Source organism: Pseudophryne corroboree, chromosome 3, assembly GCF_028390025.1.
Source record: "Pseudophryne corroboree isolate aPseCor3 chromosome 3, aPseCor3.hap2, whole genome shotgun sequence".
NCBI lineage: Eukaryota > Metazoa > Chordata > Amphibia > Anura > Myobatrachidae > Pseudophryne > Pseudophryne corroboree.
In genome coordinates, this window is record NC_086446.1 from 626,603,787 (window position 1) to 626,625,551 (window position 21,765).

Sequence of the window (21,765 nt, forward strand, 5' to 3'; positions counted from 1 at the left end):
GGAGCTTCCCTCCAACGGAGCTGTGAGAGAAAATGACGCCAGTGTGCTGAGGAGATAGGCTCCGCCCCCTTCTCGGCGGCCTTTTCTCCCGTTTTTCTGTGGAATCTGGCAGGGGTTAAAATTAATCCATATAGCCCTGGGGGCTATATGCACAGGCGTGCGCAGAGACTGACTGGCGGGTGCCGCTCCGGACTTCCCCCCCTCCACGGCATTATAGTGTTCTCTCACATCCCCTGTCCTGGATATAGACTGCTTACCTGTGCGGCCCAGGTGAGCGGACCAGGTGAGCAGTCTATATCCAGGACAGGGGAGGTCAGAGAACACTATAATGCCGTGGAGGGGGGGGGACGTCCGGAGCGGCACCCGCCAGTCAGTCTCTGCGCACGCCTATGGCTATATGTGATGTATTTTCGCCAGCCAAGGTGTTTTTATTGCTGCTCAGGGCGCCCCCCCCCTAGCGCCCTGCACCCTCAGTGACCGAAGTGTGAAGTGTGCTGAGGAGCAATGGCGCACAGCTGCAGTGCTGTGCGCTACCTTGGTGAAGACAGGATGTCTTCTGCCGCCGATTTTTCCGGACCTCTTCTTGCTTCTGGCTCTGTAAGGGGGCCGGCGGCGCGGCTCTGGGACCGAGCTCCGAGGCTGGGCCTGTGTTCGGTCCCTCTGGAGCTAATGGTGTCCAGTAGCCTAAGAAGCCCAATCCACTCTGCACGCAGGTGAGTTCGCTTCTTCTCCCCTTAGTCCCTCGATGCAGTGAGCCTGTTGCCAGCAGGTCTCACTGAAAATAAAAAACCTAAAACTAAACTTTCACTAAGAAGCTCAGGAGAGCCCCTAGTGTGCACCCTTCTCGGCCGGGCACAAAAATCTAACTGAGGCTTGGAGGAGGGTCATAGGGGGAGGAGCCAGTGCACACCAGGTAGTCCTAAAGCTTTACTTTTGTGCCCAGTCTCCTGCGGAGCCGCTATTCCCCATGGTCCTTACGGAGTTCCCAGCATCCACTAGGACGTCAGAGAAAGTGGGGATTGGTGCTCTAGCATTGGAATCAAAAGAAGGACAGAATATATCCCTTGGGAAATTAGTCCATGGATATAGTTGCAAGGGCCTATACTGAGAAAGGGAGGAGCTATGTCAGTGTGTGGGTGTGGCCAGTGCCATGTGGTGTGTACGTCCCCTACACGATAAGCCCCAAGATCTTCCTAAACATGTAAAAGTATAAAATCTGTATAATTGTAATGCAATTCTAATACTTATGCTTTATGGCCGACCATGTGGCCAGCTGATTGTTGGTTATTAACATTCTGCATACCTCCCAACATGACCCTCTCCAGGAGGGACAGAATGTTCTGCTCCTGGACTTTTCTCTTAATTTATTTTTGCCGGCACCAGTTTTGAACAGGTTAATGGATAAGAAAGATGTTTCACCAAAGGTGATGGCAATCCTAAATTAAGAGGGCAGTCCAGGAGCAGAGCATTCTGTCCCTCCTGGAGAGGGTCATGTTGGGAGGTATGATTCTGTAATGATAAAAAAATCGATGGGCCAACTGGTTCTTTTCTGCCGTCAAATTCTATGTTCTATGATGGGCCTATTTTTATGTGAAGGCCTGGAGCTGTAGTCTCATCCATCCCATTGTTAATCTGACCTTGGCTGAAGCCACAGTATATTCTCCATTTTTCTACTCTTTGGGAATTTCCCCAGACTTCTCTTTGACACTCCTATGAAAGATAAACATGACACATTCCCAAAGTATGTGAAGTTTTAGGCAAAGGAGTAAATTGAGGCTTATCACATTGTTTTCTCAACAGCAAATAATATGACTGAGATAAGTAACTTAGCACACTATTGTAACAGCAAAATCCACAGAGTTGAATTAATGCCAGGCAGTAAAGTTCTAGTCATTGGCTGAGAAGGGAATTCCCAGGGAAATTACAATCTTGCTGGGAATAAATAGCTGATACAGAGAAAAACTATGACAGTCCAGCATGTGAAATTATACCAGAAAATGGAAAAGGTTGAAGAATAAATATTTGATACAGGAATTAGTACAGTTGTGGCTGTCTATCTGTTGTCCCAACGGTAACAGCTCAGGACTCAACTCCTAATATGGATAAGATATGAAAAGATCAGTTGAAGATTCAGGGAATAAGTCAGATGATGAGCAGAGCCAGTTAGGTTCTTATATCCCTGTATCAACAGACATCTGGTCACTTGAAATAATAGGGGGCATATTTACAAATATAATTATAATTTCTGATCACTGCTATTTGTGGCATTAAGAAATGAAGTACCGTCTGGATATACCAATGTACACATGTAGGGACAGGGGCTACAATAGGGGTGGTCGCTCCCGGCAACCAGCATACCGGCGCCGGGAGCCCGACCGCCGGCATACCGACATTTATTCTCCCTCGTGGGGGTCCACGACCCCCCTGGAGGAGAATAAAATAGTGTGGCGCGCGTAGAGCGCCACCGTGCCCGTAGCGTGGCGAGCGCAGCGAGCCCGCAAGGGGCTCATTTGCGCTCGCCACACTGTCGGTAAACCGGCGGTCGGGCTCCTGTCGCCGGTATGCTGGTCGCCGGCATATCATAGTGAACCCCTACAATAGGGGCCCGTTTCTCCAAAGTGTAAAAGTAAAGCAATAATTTTACTTTACCTTCATGTGGACTGCTGCAATACAGCGCATGTGCGAGTGCTGAGGGCCAAGGATCAATCCTACGGATCCCTCTCCTGCCACTTTTTACGATATGTAACCTATAGGCTACAATGGCTAATGCCATCTTCAGATGGTGTTAGCTACCAGGCCAAGCTCCAAAATGTGAAGCTAAGTAAATTCGGCAGGAAAGCAGTCCCCATAGTTTCTATGGGGCCTGCTTCTGCAAACAAAACCGAGGGATCACATCAGATATCCGATACCTGCTACAATTCCCAGTAGATTTTGGGGATACTTATTTGCGAGTATAATAAATTTATTGATAAATAGGCCACTTCCATTACTTCTCTGTATTTTATCGATACAGACTTCTGTTCAATTTGTTTATTACCAGTTATTTATATATTGCACACATATTCCAATGCACCTTACAGAGAATTCAGTGAATCCATGTATACTGTATTCAGTTGTATTTATAAATGTGCTTTAATCAAATTTTTAAATATATATAAAGAATCATTTATGAGGCTATGGGGCCAATCTCTTAGACTAATTTCCCCCCGAAAATAATTTAGAAAAATATCTTGAACACAGGAGATATCAATGATATGCCCGCGATAGGCAAACTAATACTGCAGACCTCAGTCCCTAACTATTTCAATGGGTACTGCATTCTGGTCTAACCCAAGGTCCTAAAAAGATTATCTTTTAACAGCTTGGCCTATTATCTAATACCATCGTGGGCTACCGTATCACTGGAGAGGGATCTATGTTATCCCTCTATGATAGATTAAGGTGGGTGGGGGTTGAAATGCTGGCGGTTGGGATGCCGGCGGTCAAAACACTGATCGCGGTATCCCAATTATTAGAATCACGGCAGGGGTCGGGATATTTGTTTGCTCATGGTTAAATCTGCTCTTTGATACAACAGTTTACCATGTGCAGCATGTTTTTAATTTGTTCCAGTGAGTATACACTTTCCTTTACTCACCTCTCACACTCTGAACTATTGATAATGTGTGCAACATATGTCCTGATGGAGTTGATAATTGGATAAGAGCTGCAACCAATTCAATCAGCTGCAGAATAATAAAATACATATATACTCTGTCCTAGCCAGATGAATAAGACTTCAGATTGCCCTGTCTGACAGTGGTCTCTTAACCGTCATACTGGTGCTGTTGGAGATTCTATGGGGGATTTCCACTGAAGGACTTCACAGGTGTTGTGGGGGGTTGTGGCTAAATAGTGTAGGTTGAGCAAAGATGGAAAACCCGTTTAAAGAAATGAAAGCAGGAGTAGGCAGGGGGTGGGTTAGTCCTATTGATACTTTAAACACTATAATTTTCTCTGCTTACATAATGCCACCTGCAGTGTGAGACTCTGGGGTACATGTATCAATCCTTCTAAAAAGTGGAGAAGAATGTGCTTGATAAATGCTAGCTGGAAGTTGATTAGTTGCCAAAAGCAACTTCTCCAGTTGTCCACTTCTCTAGTCTTTAGAAAGTTTATTACATTTCCCCCTCAGTGAGTTAGGACTCTGGAAATAAACTATAAAATAACTAAAACGGTTTCGCAGAATTATCACAAGCTAAACATTAACTAATCCATGTTTTCCCTACCTGACATAGAGTCACAGCGTTGGCATACTTGGCAGTGCTGATAACCATTCTTTTCGTCCATGTAATCCACACCTTCAGTGCAGGGCTTGCAGTCTGAATAACCATGGTCCTTATCACAATGAGACTTTGCGTATGTTCCTGCCAAAGTTACAAAGAAACAATTTGCCAGAGAAGTAATTGCACAGACTGTCCACTGGGTGTCACTGTAAATATGGTATAACTCTGGTTCTCAACCTCAACCCTCAAGTTTTCCTAACCGGTTATGTACTGAGGATTTCTGTCTGTGGGGGCAGGTGGCATAATTACTCACCCACAGCAAAAAACATTAACTCACCTATGCAAGGAAACCCACAAAACATGACCTGTTGGCTGTACTTATTAACTGGAGTTGAGAACCTCTGCTATAAATGTTACACCCAGTCAGGAACGTAGGGAGAGTGGTTCCGGTGGAGCGCAAGCTCCAGGTGCCAGAAACTTCAGAGGGTGCCTGGCAGCGCTGCGGGCAGGCCCGGCGCTACCCACTAAACACAGTCTGCAAAGTAGGGAGACGCAGTGACGGGCGCTCTCCCTGCTCTGCTGCCGCTACGCCTGTCACACTACATCAGAGGTCCTCAAACTGGTCCTCGGGGGCCCATACAGTGCATGTTTTGCAGGTAACCCAGCAGGTGCACAGGTGTATTAATTACTCACTGACACATTTTAAAAGGTCCACAGGTGGAGCTAATTATTTCACTTGCGATTCTGTGAGGAGACCTGCAAAACACATACCCTCCAACTGTACCTTTTTAATAGGTACAGTACCTTTTTTCATGGTCTGTACCGATTTTTGGCTCTCCAGACTTCCATTGAAAGTATAGGAAAAGGGACGTGGCCACGCCCCCTTTACCCGCGGCCACGCCCCTTTTTCGGATTTGTACCGATTTTTCCGTGTAAAATGTTGGAAGGTATGAAAACATGCACTGTGTGGGCCCCCGAGGAACGAGTTTGAGAACCTCTGCACTACATGACAAGCAGCAGCGCTGGCAACAGAGGGATGAGAGGGGGCATTAGAGCCTATATGACTCACTGTGAGAGAGTAGTAGCAGCAGGGGGAGTACCTGCAACTCACAGCGGTGCCGAGCCTCAGTCTCCTCCTCCCTGATCTCAGCAGTGGGGTCAGAAGATCATATGCCGAGCTGTGATTGGAGGAGCTTGGCACATGCTGATTAGAAGAGCCCCTGATTGGAGGAGCTGTCACATGCTCTTATGACCCCTGCTGGAACGGTTGGTTCTATATCGGAGGGGCTGAAGGGACCTTGTGACGTATTGAGGGGAGGAGCTATGTCACCAGGGGGAGGAGCTACGGGCGAACAGGGTACCCGAAAAGTACCCTCGCGGGCTCGCTTCGCTCGCCACGCTTCGGGCACGGTGGCTCGCTCCACTCCGCTTCGCTCACCACCTAATTACTAAAGGTAATAGTTGGTGGCGTGGATAGTAGAGGAACTATCCCGCTGGCCTAGCTCCTCCCCCTTGCGTCGTAACTCCTCCCCCTTACGGAAAAGGTCCCTTAGCCCACTTGATTCTAGCATCTACCCTGCTGGAACACGGAGGATCTCACAGCATGGATCCCTGTCTGTGAGTATTAAGCCTGTCTCCTCTATCTCCACAGTAACTGCTCCTGTCTCCATAGCCCCTACCTAACTCTGTCACCTCTCAAAGCAGCCTGTCTCTCTCTCAATGCTACTGTACATGTTTCATTCTATCATCTGCCCCCTCTCTCCCCAACATCTTCCCCCTTGCTCTCTTTTCCCAGAATCTGATGTCCCTCCTCTCTCTGGCCAGCATCTACCCCTCCCCACCCCATCTCCTTTCTCTCTCTGGCCAGCATCTGTCCCCCCTCTCTCTGCCCATCATCTGCCCCTCTCTCCCCAGCATCTGCCCCCCTCTCTGCCAAGAATCTGCCCGCCTATTCTCTCTCCACAGCATATGCCCCCTTCCTCTCTGCTTATCATCACCCCCCCTCCTCTCTCTGCCCAGCATCTGCCACCTCTTTCCCCAGCATCTGCCCCCCCCTCCAGCATCTGCCCTCTTCTCTCCCCAGCATCAGTCCCACCTCTCTCTCTGCCCTGCATCTGCCACCTCTTTCCCCAGCATCTGCCCCTCCCTCCAGCATCTGCCCTCTTCTCTCCCCAGCATCAGTCCCACCTCTCTCTCTGCCCAGCATCTGCCCCCCCTTTCTTTGCCCAGCATCTGCCCCATCCTCTCTCTTCCCAGCATCTGCCCCCCTCCTCTCTCCCCAGCATCTGTCTTCCCCCTCACCCCAGCATCTGTCCCCCTCTCTCGGGCTATCATCTGTTTTCCCCTCTCTCTGCCCAGCATCTGCCTCCCCTCCTCTCTCTCTGCCCAGCATCTGCCTCCCCTCCTCTCAGCATCTGTCCCACCTCTTTTTGCCCAGCGGCGAGGAGGGGGGGCACCGTGACATCAGTTTGCTCAGGAAACCATGGCTCCACGCTACGCTTCTGCACCCAGTGCTGGATTAAACCCTGTGGAGGCCCCTAGGCAGTAAAAATCCTGGGTGCCACCTCATAAATTATCTCCTAATATGTTTTTAATTTTACCAACCTGGAAACTGTGAATCTGATGTTTATGGTTTCTGTACTTTAAGTTGTTAATGAGTACATTACATTAATACAGTATTCTCTCTATAGAGTCTTTAAAGTAAAGTTTTTGTTTCTTTGAGTTGATTAATTTTTTCTATATTTTGAAAAGAATTTAAGGAAGCTTTTCAAGATCAAATCAATATTATGTAAACCCCCTTTACTTCCTTAGTACCCTGTTAGGGATGGGGGCTACTTGATTATCTCAAGTACCTCCATCCAGGGCTGGCAACAGAAATCTTGGGGCCCGTCACACTGATATCTCTTGGGGGCCCCCTCAACCACCCTTAAAAAAAAAAAAAAATATATATATATATATATATATATATATATATATATATATATAGTACACACACATATATACACTAGAGACCCGTCAGGACTTCACAAGAGAGGTCCCAATGGAGATGTAGGACCTAGTACAGTTGGATACCAGGTAAAACACAATGACAGTTACTGTAAATAATATGCACAATTCAATTCAATGTTCAAGGGCATTGTACTCCTTCGGCATTGATCTTTACTTGAAACCCAATGTTATAGACCTCTGTCTCTCAGTAGAATGCTAGGTCTACATATCCAAAATATATACAGCTATTTAGACATGTATAGAGTCACATAAAAATTTACTACAGATAATATGCACAATTTGTAGTTCAAGAGTAATGTAATTGTTCAGCGTTAATCATAATTTGCAGCACAAAGGGCCCGATTCAGACCTGATCGATGCTGTGCGTTTTTGCAGAGGGATGCGATCAGATAGCCACTCATAGAGAGTGAAAACCCGCCCCATACAAGTGTGCGAATGCATGTGTACGACGTTCGAAAATTCCAGTGGACAGCTACAAATCCGTTCACATCTCTCTCACCATTAAATGATTTTACCAGTGTGTGTAGTGTGTGCGCAGCCCAGGACTTACTCCTACAGTGTGATGAGAAACAGGCTGACCGGGGGCCGGAGCTGACGCCAGACACCCTCCCTGAAAACACTTGACCACGCCTGCATTTTTCCTGACTCCCAGAAAACGGTCAGTTACCACCCACAAATGCCCTCTTCCTGTCAATCACCTTGTGAATGCCTTGCGATCAACATTTTCACACCAGCCTGTCCCTGTTTGGCATTGCGCCTGTGGTTTGTGGTGCATACGCATGCGCAGTCATTCGATAATCAGCCGCTGCGTGAATTCGCACAACAGCGATCATTTCTGAATCAGGCCCAATGTTTATAGACCTTTCTATCTCTATAGAAATAGTAGTAGTGGGCTGCTGTTTAAACCTTTAGAGGAGTTAGGTGATCCCTGTTACCTGTTGGCAGCGCAGGGATCAGATGAACCTAGATTAAACATACTGTATGTGCCACAAAATAGAAGCAGGTTAATGAAATATGCGGAATGACTAGTGAGGGTAAATCCCTTCAGTTTACCATATATTGATACTGTGCCTGACTGAGATGTGCCAATAAAGCTAAGGGCGTTTCTGATGTCCACAACAGGTGGTGTTCCGTTCCGTAAATCGGTGTGTAGCCAGGAACCGGCATGCGGTCAGATGACTACTCTTCAGCGACGGCAAGACACAGAGAAGGGCCGGTGCAGCGTCAGCACTTTGAGGGCCGAAACACACGAGGCGGCTGGCGCCGGCCGGCAAACACCCGGCCGGCTTGAAACCGCTGCCGTGATGTAAAGACACATGCAGCGCAATGTCCTTACACACGGCACGGTCCCGGCACGGCTGCCGGGTTGCAGCCGGGTCTCACCACTGGAAGGTCCGGCTGCCGGGCGGGTGCCTGGCCGGCTTTGCAGCCAGTAAACCGTGGGTGTGAAGGGGAGCTTTCACACACAACGTTTTTTTCCCAAGCCGTGTCTAATGCTGCTCATGCGCACAGCATCACACACGGCTCAAAGCCGTCCTGTGTGACAGACTCTGCCGGTTTCTCCCGGATGGCAAAGTTTGTCCGGCTTTTTGCCATCCGGGAAAAACCGGAGTGTGTGTTACAGCCCTGGCGTTGCGATGCCGACACCGGGACCTGACCAAGTGACACGGTGGGTGGGTCCAGACAAGTGACAGGGTGGGTGGGGAGGAGGCTGGATGTGCGGTCGGCCTATTAATTATTATTTTTTTCAGTCACTTGGCGGGCAAGTTGGTTATTTTCCGACAGTACTGTTTGGCAGCAGCCTGTCTGCTTCGTGGGACTTAGAGGGGAGAACGGCCCAACTTCCTGAAGCGTTAATGGTCCCGTTTCTCCGCTGACAGGACACTGAGCTCCTGAAGGTCCTATTCACAAGCCCCACCACGGCGAGCGTACAGACCCGCAGCACGCCGTCACCCCTAACAGAGTCAGAAGTAAGAAGAGTGGTGAGTATAATGCTGGCATCCCGGCAAGCGGGTCACCAGCGCAAATGGTGGCACATGGGTAGGAGCGCAGCGCTGCAAGGCTGCGGCTCCACACTTTCAGTACACACTGCATTGTGATCGTGCTGAGGAGCGAGCTGACAGTCACCAGATATCCAGAACACTGGCAAGGCAACATTACAGGGGTCTTAACCATCTTGTAAGCTAAAAAGTACCTCAGGCCAGTATAAAATGCAGGAAGACCGCGCGCCATTAAGGGGGCAGGGCCTTCACTATGAGCAAATCCAGCAGCTCACCAGTGCCATTTTCTCTCTGCAGCTCACACAGTAAATGCTGGCAGGGAAGCCCTGCCCCTCCACATCAACTCCAGACTACCTCAGCAGTACCAGGGGGTTATAGGGGGGTGGGGGAGCACATTATATCCATACTAATATCCTATTAAGGGTATTTAGTCTGCGCCTGGCTAAGTTTACTTGTTAGCTAAAGGGGCGCTGTGTGGCTGGTTTCCTCATTCCTCTGTGTCCCTCTAAAGGGCTCTGTGTGGAATTGCTTACTGCATATTCTCGTGTGTGTGTGTACCTCACTTGTGTCCTGCACAGCAGAATTGTGCTTACTGCATATTCTCGTGTGTGTGTGTGTGTGTGTGTGTGTGTGTGTGTGTGTGTGTGTGTGTGTGTGTGTGTGTGTACCTCACGTTTCCTGCGCAGCAGAATTGTGCTTACTGCATATTCTCGTGTGTGTGTATGTGTGTGTGTGTGTGTGTGTGTGTGTGTGTGTGTGTGTGTGTGTGTGTGTATATACCTCCAAGATGTTTCCCGCACAGCACAGGGGGATCAATAGAGTGTACTCAGAACAGTACACATGCTCAGTCTACTGGGTCCGAACCTCCTTGGTTGGACTCCATATGGGGGATGGTTACTAATATTTCTAATAAACTATCCCATACTGAGAAGAAGACACAGTATTTGGGAAAGTCTGTGAAGGACCTGATGAATGAAGATTCAGCTCCCACACCTCTAACCCCTTCCATTTATCCACAAAAGCGTACACTGGCCCAGGATATTGCAGGCTGACACTGATGACGAGGCCTCAGATACAGGGGACGGTGAGATGGATCTGTGGTGGGTGTGGGTGATGCAGCTCTCGCTCAGGGGGTGCAAGCTCCGATAGCTCTGCAAATTTAAAAAAAAGTAACAGAAGAGGAAGAATCTTATTTTAATGTAAAAAAGAAATCCTCAGTTACTTTCCCTGCATCAAAAGAGTTAAAGTCTCTTTTTCAAGAAACTTGGGTAAATCCAGGTAAAGAGCTTCAAATTCCTAATAGATTGCTCACCTCATTTCCTTTCACTCAAGATGATAGGAAGAAATGTGAAAATTCACCGATAGTGGACGCTTCAGTATCTAGATTGTCACGTAAAATTATTTGAACTGTCCCAGGCGCAGCCTCCTTAAAAGATTCGGCTGACTGCAAGATTGAGACCACACTCACATCTCTGTACACAGCTGCTGGGGTGGCCCAAAGACCCACTATTGCTTGTGCATGGATATTTCGGGCCATTGCAAAATGGCCAGGTAATCTAATTGATGATTTAGATTCTCTGCTATGCCAATGGACTGCGGATGCGGATTCCAGGAGAAGCGTGGAGAGCCTCCCCTTTACAGGTGAGGCCTTGTTCGGAGATGAACTGGGTACGTGGATATCCAAGGCAACTGCGGGTAAGTTGACATATCTTCCTTTCGCAGCTACCCCGGCTAGAAAATCATATTTTGCCCCTACGTTGCTGTTTTTTCAGACAGCGAAATTTAAAAACAAATCCAAAGGTTCCTCCATTGCCTTCAGAGGTGGTTGAGGAAAATCCAGAAAACCTGAAACTACAGGTTCTCAGGAACAGAACTCAGGTTCTGCTTCTTCAAAGCCTTAAGCATGACGGTGGACCACACTGCCTGAAGAACAGGCAGGTGGAAGCACGTTTAAAGGATTTCAGTCACATCTGGGCAACATCATGCCTGGGTCAAGGATCTTATTACCCAGGGATACAGACTGGAGTTTCAAGAACTCCCACTTCACAGATTCTTCAAATCAGGCTTACCAGCTTCTCAGGAAGCAAGTACAATCCTGCAAGAGGCAATTAAAAAGTTGGTACAGACCCAGGTCATTGTCCCAGTCCCACCTCAGCTACAGAACAAGGGTTATTATTCCATCCTGTTTGTGGTACCGAAGCCGGAGGGTTCGCTAAGAGCCATCCTAAACTTAAAATCTCTGAACCCGTATTTATGGGTATTCAAATTCAAGATGGAGTCTCCGTGAGCGGTGATCTCAGGTCTGGAGGAAGGGGAATTCCTGGTGTCTCTGGATATCTAGGATGCATACCTTCATATTCCGATCTGGCCTTTCCACAGCATCGAGGGTGTTCACCAAAGTCATGGCAGAGATGATGCTCCTCCTCCGCAAACAGGGAGTGAACATAATTCCATACCTGGACAATCTCCTGGTAAAGGCATCCTCCAGGGAGAGGTTTATTGGAAAGCATTGCCCTCTCAACCCGACTACTCCAGAATCACGGGTGCATTCTGAACCTACCAAAATCCCACCTGGAACCAACACCGAGGCTTCCGTTCCTGGGGATGATACTGGATACGGAGGAACAGAAGGTATTCCTTCCATTGGAAAATTTATTGGTAATCCAGTCAATGGTGCGGAATGTCCTGAAGCCAACTCGGATATCGGTGCATCAGTGCATTCGCCTTCTGGGGAATCTGCAGTAAGGAAGGTTTCATGCAAGGCCCTTCCTGCTTGATCTGTTGAACAAATGGTCCGGATCACATCTTCACATGCACCAGAGGATACGTCTGTCACCAAAAGCCAGGATTTCTCTTCTGTGGTGGCTTCAGACTTCTCACTTGACCGAGGGTCGAAGGTTCGGGATTCAAAATTGGATTCTGCTAAGTACAGACGCAAGCCTCAGAGGTTGGGGAGCAGTAATCCAAAGGGAACAGTTCCAAGGAAAATGGTCAAGTCAGGAAACCATCCTTCCGATCAATGTTCTGGAGCTAAGGGCCATATGCAATGCCCTTCTACAGGCGTCGCATCTTCTTCAAGATCACACCATTCAAGTTCAGTCGGACAATGTGATGGCAGTAACGTACATAAACCTACAGGGCGGAATTAAGAGAAGAGCAGCAATGTCAGAGGTAACAAGTATTCTCCTCTGGATAGAAAGATATGAGGTGCAATCTTCATTCCGGGAGTAGACAACTGGGAAGCGGACTTCCTCAGCAGACATGACCTCCACCCGGGAGAGTGGGGCCTCTACCCGCAGGTGTTCGAGTCCTTGACACGTCGGTGGGGAATTCCACAAATAAACATGATGGCCTCTAGTCTCAACAAGAAGCTCAAGCGGTATTGTTCCAGGTCGAGCTACCCACAAGCAGTGGCAGTGGATGCTCTGGTGACTCCATGGGTCTACCAGATGGTTTACGTGTTTCCACCTCTTCCATTGATCCCCAGAATTCTCAAAAGAATAAAAAGGGAAAAGGTTCAAGCAATTCTCATTGCTCCAGACTGGCCAAGAAGGGCCTGGTAAGTGGATTTACTGGAGATGCGCCTAGAGAACCCGTGACATCTGCCTCTTCGAGAGGATCTTTTATATAACGGGGCAGTTCGTCTATCAAGACTTACCACGGCTACATTTGATGGCATGGAGGTTGAACGTCTAATCCTAGCCCAGAAGGAAATTCAGGACAAGGTTATTCCAACCCTAATCCAAGCCAGGAAAGGGGTAACGTCTAAACATTACCACGATATTTGAAAAAAATATCTTTTGTGGTGTGAAAACTGGAAATTTCCTACAGTGGGATTTCAACTGGGACGTTTTCTCCTTTTTTCTACAGGCAGGTGTGGATGCGGGCCTTTGTTTGGGCTCCTTAAAAGTCCAGATTTTGGCCTTATCCATTTTCTTCCAGAAACAGTTGGCTTCCCTCCCTGAGGTTCAGACGTTCTTGAAGGGTGTTCTGCACATCCAACCGCCCTTTGTGCCTCCATCAGCACCTTGGGATCTCAACGTGGTGTTGCAGTTTCTACAATCAGAATGGGTTGAGCCTTTACAGGAGGTTGATGTGACGTTTCTTACGTGGAAGACCATTACGCTGTTGGCCTTAGCTTCCGCAAGGCATGTGTCGGAACTGGGGCGTGGTCTCACAAAAACCCCTATTTGATTTTTCATGAAGATAGAGCTGAACTCGTCAGCAATTTCTTCCTAAGGTGGTGTCTGTGTTTCATATCAACCAACCTATTGTGGTTCCAGTGCTTACGGACACCTCTGCTACCTCAAAGTCCTTGGATGTTGTGAGGGCTTTGAAGATCTACGTGAAGCGGACAGCTCGTCACAGAAAATCTGACTGGCTGTTTGTTCTGTATGATCCCCAGAAAATTGGGTGTCCTGCTTCAAAGCAGTCTACTGCTCGCTGGATCAGGCTTACTATCCAGCAGGCTTATTCATCAGCAGTATTGCCAGGTTCCTAAAGTACAGGCCCACTCTACTAGGTCGGTGGGTTCTTCAGGGGCGGCTGCCCGGGGTGTCTTGGCTTTACAGCTCTGCCAAGCAGCTACTTGGTCGGGTTCAAACATGTTGCTAAGTTCGATACTTTGGCCTCTGAGGACCTTCAGTTTGGTCAATTAGTTCTGCAGGAACCTCAGCACTCTCCCACCCGGTTTGGGAGCTTTAGTACATCCCCATGGTACTAATGTGGACCCCTGTATCCTCTAGGACATAATAGAAAATAGGATTTTAATTACCTACCTGTAAATCCTTTTCTCATAGTCCGTAGAGGATACTGGGCACCCGCCTGGTGCTTTGTGTTTCCTGCACTGTTACTTTGTTAAGTATTGTTGTTGGTTCAGCTGTTGCTGTTCCTGTTCAAGTTTGGTTAGCATGGCTTTCCTCTTGTTTGTGTGTGCTGGTTCGAATCTCACCACTGATCTGTTAAATCCTTCCTCAGGATATGTACAAAAAGAAGGAGAGTATACACTGCGCCCACAGATAACAGCAGTAAAGGTGTACAAGGAGATGTCACTCTTTCTCCACAAAAACACTTAGAACAAAAACAAGAGTCCACCCTCCGCTGCGCTATCCGTAAGTCCTTAAATAACAATTATTCAAACAAAAGAAATCAGTCCCAAATTCTAAAGTTCATAAAGGGGAATCCTCCACAATCCGGATGGTTAATAATAAATGGAACGTGGGAATCTTCAATAAACAATACTTGACAGAAGTCTGGTCTGCAAATGTAGAAGGGGAATTCTATGTAGGTACGCACCGTACTCACATGTACAATGTGCGTGCTGTATTCATAAAGGTATCTTTCTCCCTCGTGCAGCTTGAGTCTCCTCCCTTATGGGATCCCCCCAAACTCACGTTCTGCAGGATTTCTGAAGACACATCAGGGTTTCTTTAGAGGCTTGTTCTCCTGCCCCTTCTCTGTTGTACTCTCCCCAGGGCCACCAGGTATGTAGAACCCACAAAGAAGGAAGTTGTTTTTAGGGTAATGTATTCATTTATTTGTTAAAAGCAATTTAAAACAAATAAATTCTTCATAAAAGCATAATCCACCATGCAAACAGATAGGGGAGCTGATCTCCTGGGTATTGGCGGCACACCCTAATACCCAGGAGATCAGCACTTAGGAGTTTGCATGGTGGATTATGCTTTTATGAAGAATTTATTTGTTTTAAATTGCTTTTAACAAATAAATGAATACATTACCCTAAAAACAACTTCCTTCTTTGTGGGTTCTACATACCTGGTGGCCCTGGGGAGAGTACAACAGAGAAGGGGCAGGAGAACAAGCCTCTAAAGAAACCCTGATGTGTCTTCAGAAATCCTGCAGAACGTGAGTTTGGGGGGATCCCATAAGGGAGGAGACTCAAGCTGCACGAGGGAGAAAGATACCTTTATGAATACAGCACGCACATTGTACATGTGAGTACGGTGCGTACCTACATAGAATTCCCCTTCTACATTTGCAGACCAGACTTCTGTCAAGTATTGTTTATTGAAGATTCCCACGTTCCATTTATTATTAACCATCCGGATTGTGGAGGATTCCCCTTTATGAACTTCCTCAGGATATGTCCGTCTCCTCGGGCACAGTTTCTAGACAGAGTTTGGTAGGAGGGGCATAGAGGGAGGTGCCAGTGCACACTATTGATTTCTTAAAGTGCCCAAGGCTCCTAGTGGACCCGTCTATACCCCATGGTATGAATATGGACCCCAGTATCCTCTACGGACTACGAGAAAAGGATTTACCAGTAGGTATATAAAACCGTATTTTATGTGTAAACTCCAGTTTATCCCCTACATTGGGTTACAATTATTTTGATCCATTGTTTGGGGGCTCCTTAAAGGAGCAAGGCCCATAGGTCAGTGCCTACTCTGCCTATTTGGTAATCCGGCACTGGTTACCTCCCTGTCGAGTTAGTTCAAAAACTGTGTGCAAGTGTACCTAGAAGAATTTATGCTGTTTTGAAGGCAAAGGGTGGCCACACCAAATATTGGGGCAGATGTATTAACCCGGAGAAGGCATAAGGAAGTGATAAACCAGTGATGTGTACAAGGTGATAAACACACCAGCCAATCCGCCCCTAACTGTTAATTTACATATTGGAACTGATTGGCTGGTGTATTTATCACCTTGAACTTATCACCGGTTTATCACTTCACTATGCCTTCTCCAGGTTAATACATCTGGCCCATTGATTTGATTTAGATTTCTCTTCTGTTCATTCACTTTGCATTTAGTAAATTGATCAAAATAAACTATTAACACTTCTGTTTATGAAAGCATTCTTACTTTGCAGCATTGATTCCACACCTGCCTAAAACGTTTGCATAGTTCTGTATAAGCAGAACCGTTGTGTAATACTTTATATTTCTTTAATTTATGACTCAGCAGAGCACATGGAGTCTAATTTCAATAAAAAAAAAACTCTGATGTGTAAGTGCATGTTAGTGTATTGGGTGTGGACAGAGGCAGATTGGCCACAGGGAATACAGGGAAGATTCCCGGTGGGCCGACGCACCCGTGGGGCCTGTTTTGTTTGAGGACATGTGGTCCTTTTTATAGACATAATGAATAAGATGCAAAATAATTTGCATATATGAAAATTACTGTGCCACTTAGCCTGTGATTGCAGATGATCTAGTGCACAGGTTCTCAAACTTGGTCCTTAAGACCCCACACAGTGCATGTTTTGCAGGTCTCCTCACAGAATCACAAGTGAAATAAGTAGCTCCACCTGTGGACCTTTTAAAATGTGTCGGTGAGTAATTAATACACCTGTGCACTTGCTGGGTTACCTGCAAAACATGCACTGTGTGGGATCCTGAGGACCGAGTTTGAGAACCTGTGCACTAGCATACCTCCCAACATGACCCTCTCCAGGAGGGACACAATGCTCTGCTTCTGGACTTTTCTCTTAATGTATGTTTGCCAGCACCTGTGTTGAACAGGTTAATGGATAAGAAAGGTGTTTCAGCACAGGTGTCGGCAATCATACAGTAAGAGAAAAGTCCAGAAGCAGAGCATTGTGTCCCTCCTGGAGAGGGTCATGTTGGGAGGTATGGCACTAGATCATCTGCAATCACAGGCTAAGTGGCAAAGTAATTTTCATATATGCAAATTATTTTGCATCTTATCCATTATGTCTATAATGCTTGGCTGACATATAAGATTGAGTGAATAGTGATTGGGATACGGTTGGTGTAATAAGCAAGAAAATATATCTTTCTAAAGAATGATATAGTTTCCTAAATTCTGAAGATGTATCATATGTGCTCATAATATTTAAATTTTTTTTTTTTCAACTTCCCCCTTGATGCTGGACATCCCCACTATCTGGAAAGTCTTGGGGATAGGGTGCTGCTGCCATGGCCCATGGCAAAACCTTACATCTCTGGTGCCACCCATGTGGGGCCACTAGTACAAATTTTTCCAGGGCCGCTTTTTGTTCCCAATCCACCCCTGGGTGTGGATCATTAGATCGACAGTGTCTAGGTCGACAATGTTTAGGTCGACCACTATAGGTCGACAGTCACTAGGTTGACAGGGTTTGAAGGTCGACAGGGTTTCTAGGTCGACATGTTCTAGGTCGACAGGGCAAAAGGTCGACATGAGGTTTTTCATGTTTTTTGGTGTCGTTTTCTCCGTACAGTGACCGGGAAGCCCAATTAGTGCACTGTGTCCCCTCGCATGGCTTTGGTTACCGTTACTAATCGTAGTCCGCGTGGAACGTTAAGTATAAAAAAGTTAACAAAAAAAAGTGAAAAACTCATGTCGACCTAGAACATGTCGACCTAGCAAAACATGTTGACCTAGTGACTGTCGACCAATAGTGGTCGACCTAAACATTGTCGACCTAGGCACTGTCGATCTTCAGACCGGATCCCAGTGTATTACATACATATTTATATTATATTAGCGATCCTGTTTCCAATATCCTGGATTATGTAAATTTTACAATATTGCAACAATAGGCATGTGAATACATTATTAAATTATTTCTATGCATAGATTGACTTTTACATGTATTGTTGGATTTGTATTTAATTTATTGTACTGCTGAAATGTAAAGATATACACTGCTCAAAAAAATAAAGGGAACACTTAGACAACACATCCTAGATCTGAATGAATGAAATATTCTTATTAAATACTTTGTTCTTTACATAGCTGAATGTGCTGACAACAAAATCACACAAAAATTATCAATGGAAATCAAATTTATTAACCCATGGAGGTCTGGATTTTTAGTCACACTCAAAATTAAAGTGGAAAAACACACTACAGGCTGATCCAACTTTGATGTAATGTCCTTAAAACAAGTCAAAATGAGGCTCAGTAGTGTGTGTGGCCTCCACGTGCCTGTATGACCTCCCTACAACGCCTGGGCATGCTCCTGATGAGGTGGCGGATGGTCTCCTGAGGGATCTCCTCCCAGACCTGGACTAAAGCATCCGCCAACTCCTGGACAGTCTGGTGCAACGTGACGTTGGTGGATGGAGCGAGACATGATGTCCCAGATGTGCTCAATTGGATTCAGGTCTGGGGAACAGGCGGGCCAGTCCATAGCATCAATGCCTTTGTCTTGCAGGAACTGCTGACAAACTCCAGCCACATGAGGTCTAGCATTGTCTTGCATTAGGAGGAACCCAGGGTCAACCGCACCAGCATATGGTCTCACAAGGGGTCTGAGGATCTCATCTCGGTACCTACTGGCAGTCAGGCTACCTGTGGCGAGCACATGGAGGGCTGTGCGGCCCCCCAAAGAAATGCCACCCCACACCATTTCTGACCCACTGCCAAACCGGTCATGCTGGAGGATGTTGCAGACAGCAGAACGTTCTCCATGGCGTCTCCAGACTCTGTCACGTCTGTCACATGTGCTCAGTGAGAACCTGCTTTCATCTGTGAAGAGCACAGGGCGCCAGTGGCGAATTTGCCAATCTTGGTGTTCTCTGGCAAAAGCCAAACGTCCTGCACGGTGTTGGGCTGTAAGCACAACCCCGACCTGTGGACGTCGGGCCCTCATACCGCCCTGATCGTTTGAGTAGACACATGCACATTTGTGGCTTGCTGGAGGTCATTTTGCAGGGCTCTGGCAGTGCTCCTCCTGTTCCTCCTTGCACAAAGGTGGAGGTAGCGGTCCTGCTGCTGGGTTGTTGCCCTCCTACGGCCTCCTCCACGTCTCCTGATATACTGTCCTGCCTCCATGCTCTGGACACTATGCTGACAGACACCGCAAACCTTCTTGCCACAGCTCGCATTGATGTGCCATCCTGGATGAGCTGCACTACCTGAGCCTCTTGTGTGGGTTGTATACTCCGTCTCATGCTACCACTAGAGTGAAAGCACCGCCAGCTTTCAAGAGTGACCAAAACATCAGCCAGAAAGCATAGGAGCTGAGGATTCAATTTCAGATACAGTTTTTGATAGCTAATTTGACCATTTCTTTGCTGCCTTTAGCATATTGCAGGGCTTTCCCTGATTAGCAACAGTTTGGCAATTATTTTTTAATGATCTTTATTCTGTGTGTATTGGTATTTTGTTTCCTGTTGTACTGGGACATATTTGCCAACTGGCTACCCCCTATGGGCACAATCGTCTCACCCCACTATACAATGTCGATATTACTGCCATTGTAAAGTGAGGCTATGATGATGCAATTGCTCCACCACTCCCCATGCACTACCCACCTATGCCGTACTATGCTCCCCATTGTGCCAACCTGGCTGCCCCTTCCAGAGAAGGCAGCCAGAAAGTTGGCAGGTATGTCCCAGTATAACAGGAAAACAAAAGACCAATAGCCACTAAATAAAGATTATTCAAAATAACCCCAAAACTGCTGCTGTTCTGTCTATTATGCTTTCTGTGGATGAAAACATTGATGGTGTTTTTATGATAGTCATTTCTGTTTTATGTTATGTAAAAGTGTTCTGACTCAGCGGTTTTGCTGCAGTTTTATTTTTAGTAAATTGGCAGATTGCAAAAAAACGCTGCCAAATGTCCAAAATACCACTAGAATGTACAATCCACCGTGTAGTAAATTTAGCCCGTAATCTTGCACCCAAATGACATGCCTCCTACAAGGCATAGACAAAGATACTTACAACTCAAAATAGGTCTCATCTCACACCCTTATTGTACTCTAACCACATGTGAATATACCTGATCCGCCTCTTCAGCAGCAAGGGCTAGCAACTACTCTACAAGACATGTTTAGCTCTATGTACAAATGTGAGTTTTAGACCTGCGTGCAGCTCAGCAAAATGTATTTTACCATTGTGTAAACCAGGGGTGGGCAATTATTTCAGCTGGGGGGCCGCTTAACACTTCCAGCAAATATTCGAGGGCCACACACAAAATACTCAAAAAGAGATCCCTTTTTACACATTACGGCAGACAGCGTCCCCTTTTTACACATTACGGCAGACAGCGTCCCCTTTTTACACATTACGGCAGACAGCGCCCCCGTTTTTATACATTACGGCAGACAGCGCCCCCATTTTTATACATTACGGCAGACAGCGCCCCCGTTTTTATACATTACGGCAGACAGCGACCCCGTTTTTACACATTACGGCAGACAGCGCCCCCGTTTTTACACATTACGGCAGACAGCGCCCCCGTTTTTATACATTACGGCAGACAGCGACCCCGTTTTTACACATTACGGCAGACAGCGTCCCCTTTTTACACATTACAGCAGACAGCACCCCCTTTTTACACATAACGGCAGACAATCCCTGGGACGTGATATACATTTCCCAAACTAGAACAGAGATGTTTTTACTGATTTATGTGGTTTTTAGCACTGAGCTGTTGAAGGCCGCAGTAGGATTCCCATTCTGCTTATATTGTGCTGCCAGTATGTGTAGACGTGTACATGTTTTAGTGGTCTATTTATCAATGATAAAACCTTAAATTCTGTCATTTTAAAAATGCCCTCCGGGAGACACACTGTAGGGAAGGTATGGGTGGGAAACGCATTGCATAATCACGCCCTCCTACTGCTCAAATCGGATGCCGTTCACCGCTTCTCGGCCGCCGCTCCTGCTCACTGCAGTGCCCGCCACTGTGCCTCCCAGCGCATGATTACAGAGGAAATCCCGGTCAGCTGACCCTGTGACGTGACCGGGATTTCCTCAGCGGCGCCGCGTCTGAGAGCAGTGCAATGACAAGCGGCCTGTCGGGCCGCTTGTCATTGCACTCTGGTGAGGCACAGCGGGCCAGGCAGGATCGGTCCGCGGGCCGCATCCGGCCCGCGGGCCGCCTGTTGCCCACCCCTAGTGTAAACTGATTTTTGTCTGATCTAAAGGAGGCCTTCTCAGTCTACTACAATAGCGGCTCACATATTATATAATGTCTGACTTGTGCAACTTACCTTCCATGCATTTTCTACAGCAGTGTGTTTCTACCAAGTATTCATCATCAGATGGACAAATGATTTGTCTCTTCAGTAACTTGTGCAATAATGCACCTTTATTCTTCACATGTGTGTCTGAAGAATCGTAATGATGTGTAAGAGGCAGCACACAATTAGATCCAAACAGTACCTGTAAAGGAGAAAAACAATATTATACTGTCTGCATAGGCAAACGCAGGGGGGTTTCTGGTTGCCCGGAAACCCCCCTCATCTTGACAAATGGCTCAAATTATGACAACAATAGCAATGGTGTATAATACGATTTCTAGAGCTACCACTACATCATGCAGTGTAAGAGACAAAGCAAAGCTGCTGCACATGCCCAGTGGTAGCAGTTTCTTCTACCAGGTTAGCTGTGTATGTGGATTGGAGTCCTCAATCAGTGCACTGGACCAGCGAGTAGCTGCATGGAAGAAGAGACAGGAGCCATACTATGAGGTGGGATAATGTGTGCTTAGAAAGTGCAGTACTGGTTCTATTATGTTTGTATTTTTATTTTCTCTGACGTCCTAGTGGATGCTGGGAACTCCGT

General features: G+C 46.9%; 1 protein-coding gene across 3 annotated transcripts in view; it reads right to left on the reverse strand.

Annotated features, from left to right (window-relative positions):
- FAS (Fas cell surface death receptor) overlaps positions 1-21,765 on the reverse strand; it is a 224,471-nt gene that overhangs the window by 194,847 nt on the left and 7,859 nt on the right. For 2 of the 3 annotated variants that reach the window (XM_063961693.1, XM_063961692.1), the window contains exons 2-3: positions 21,192-21,363; positions 4,269-4,406 (exon numbers count right to left, since the gene is read on the reverse strand). In XM_063961693.1, coding sequence (XP_063817763.1) covers positions 4,269-4,406; positions 21,192-21,363 — 310 coding nt within the window. Of the gene's footprint in view, positions 1-4,268; positions 4,407-4,602; positions 4,855-21,191; positions 21,364-21,765 lie in introns of those variants that run through there. The other variant, XM_063961694.1, reaches the window with a different exon arrangement.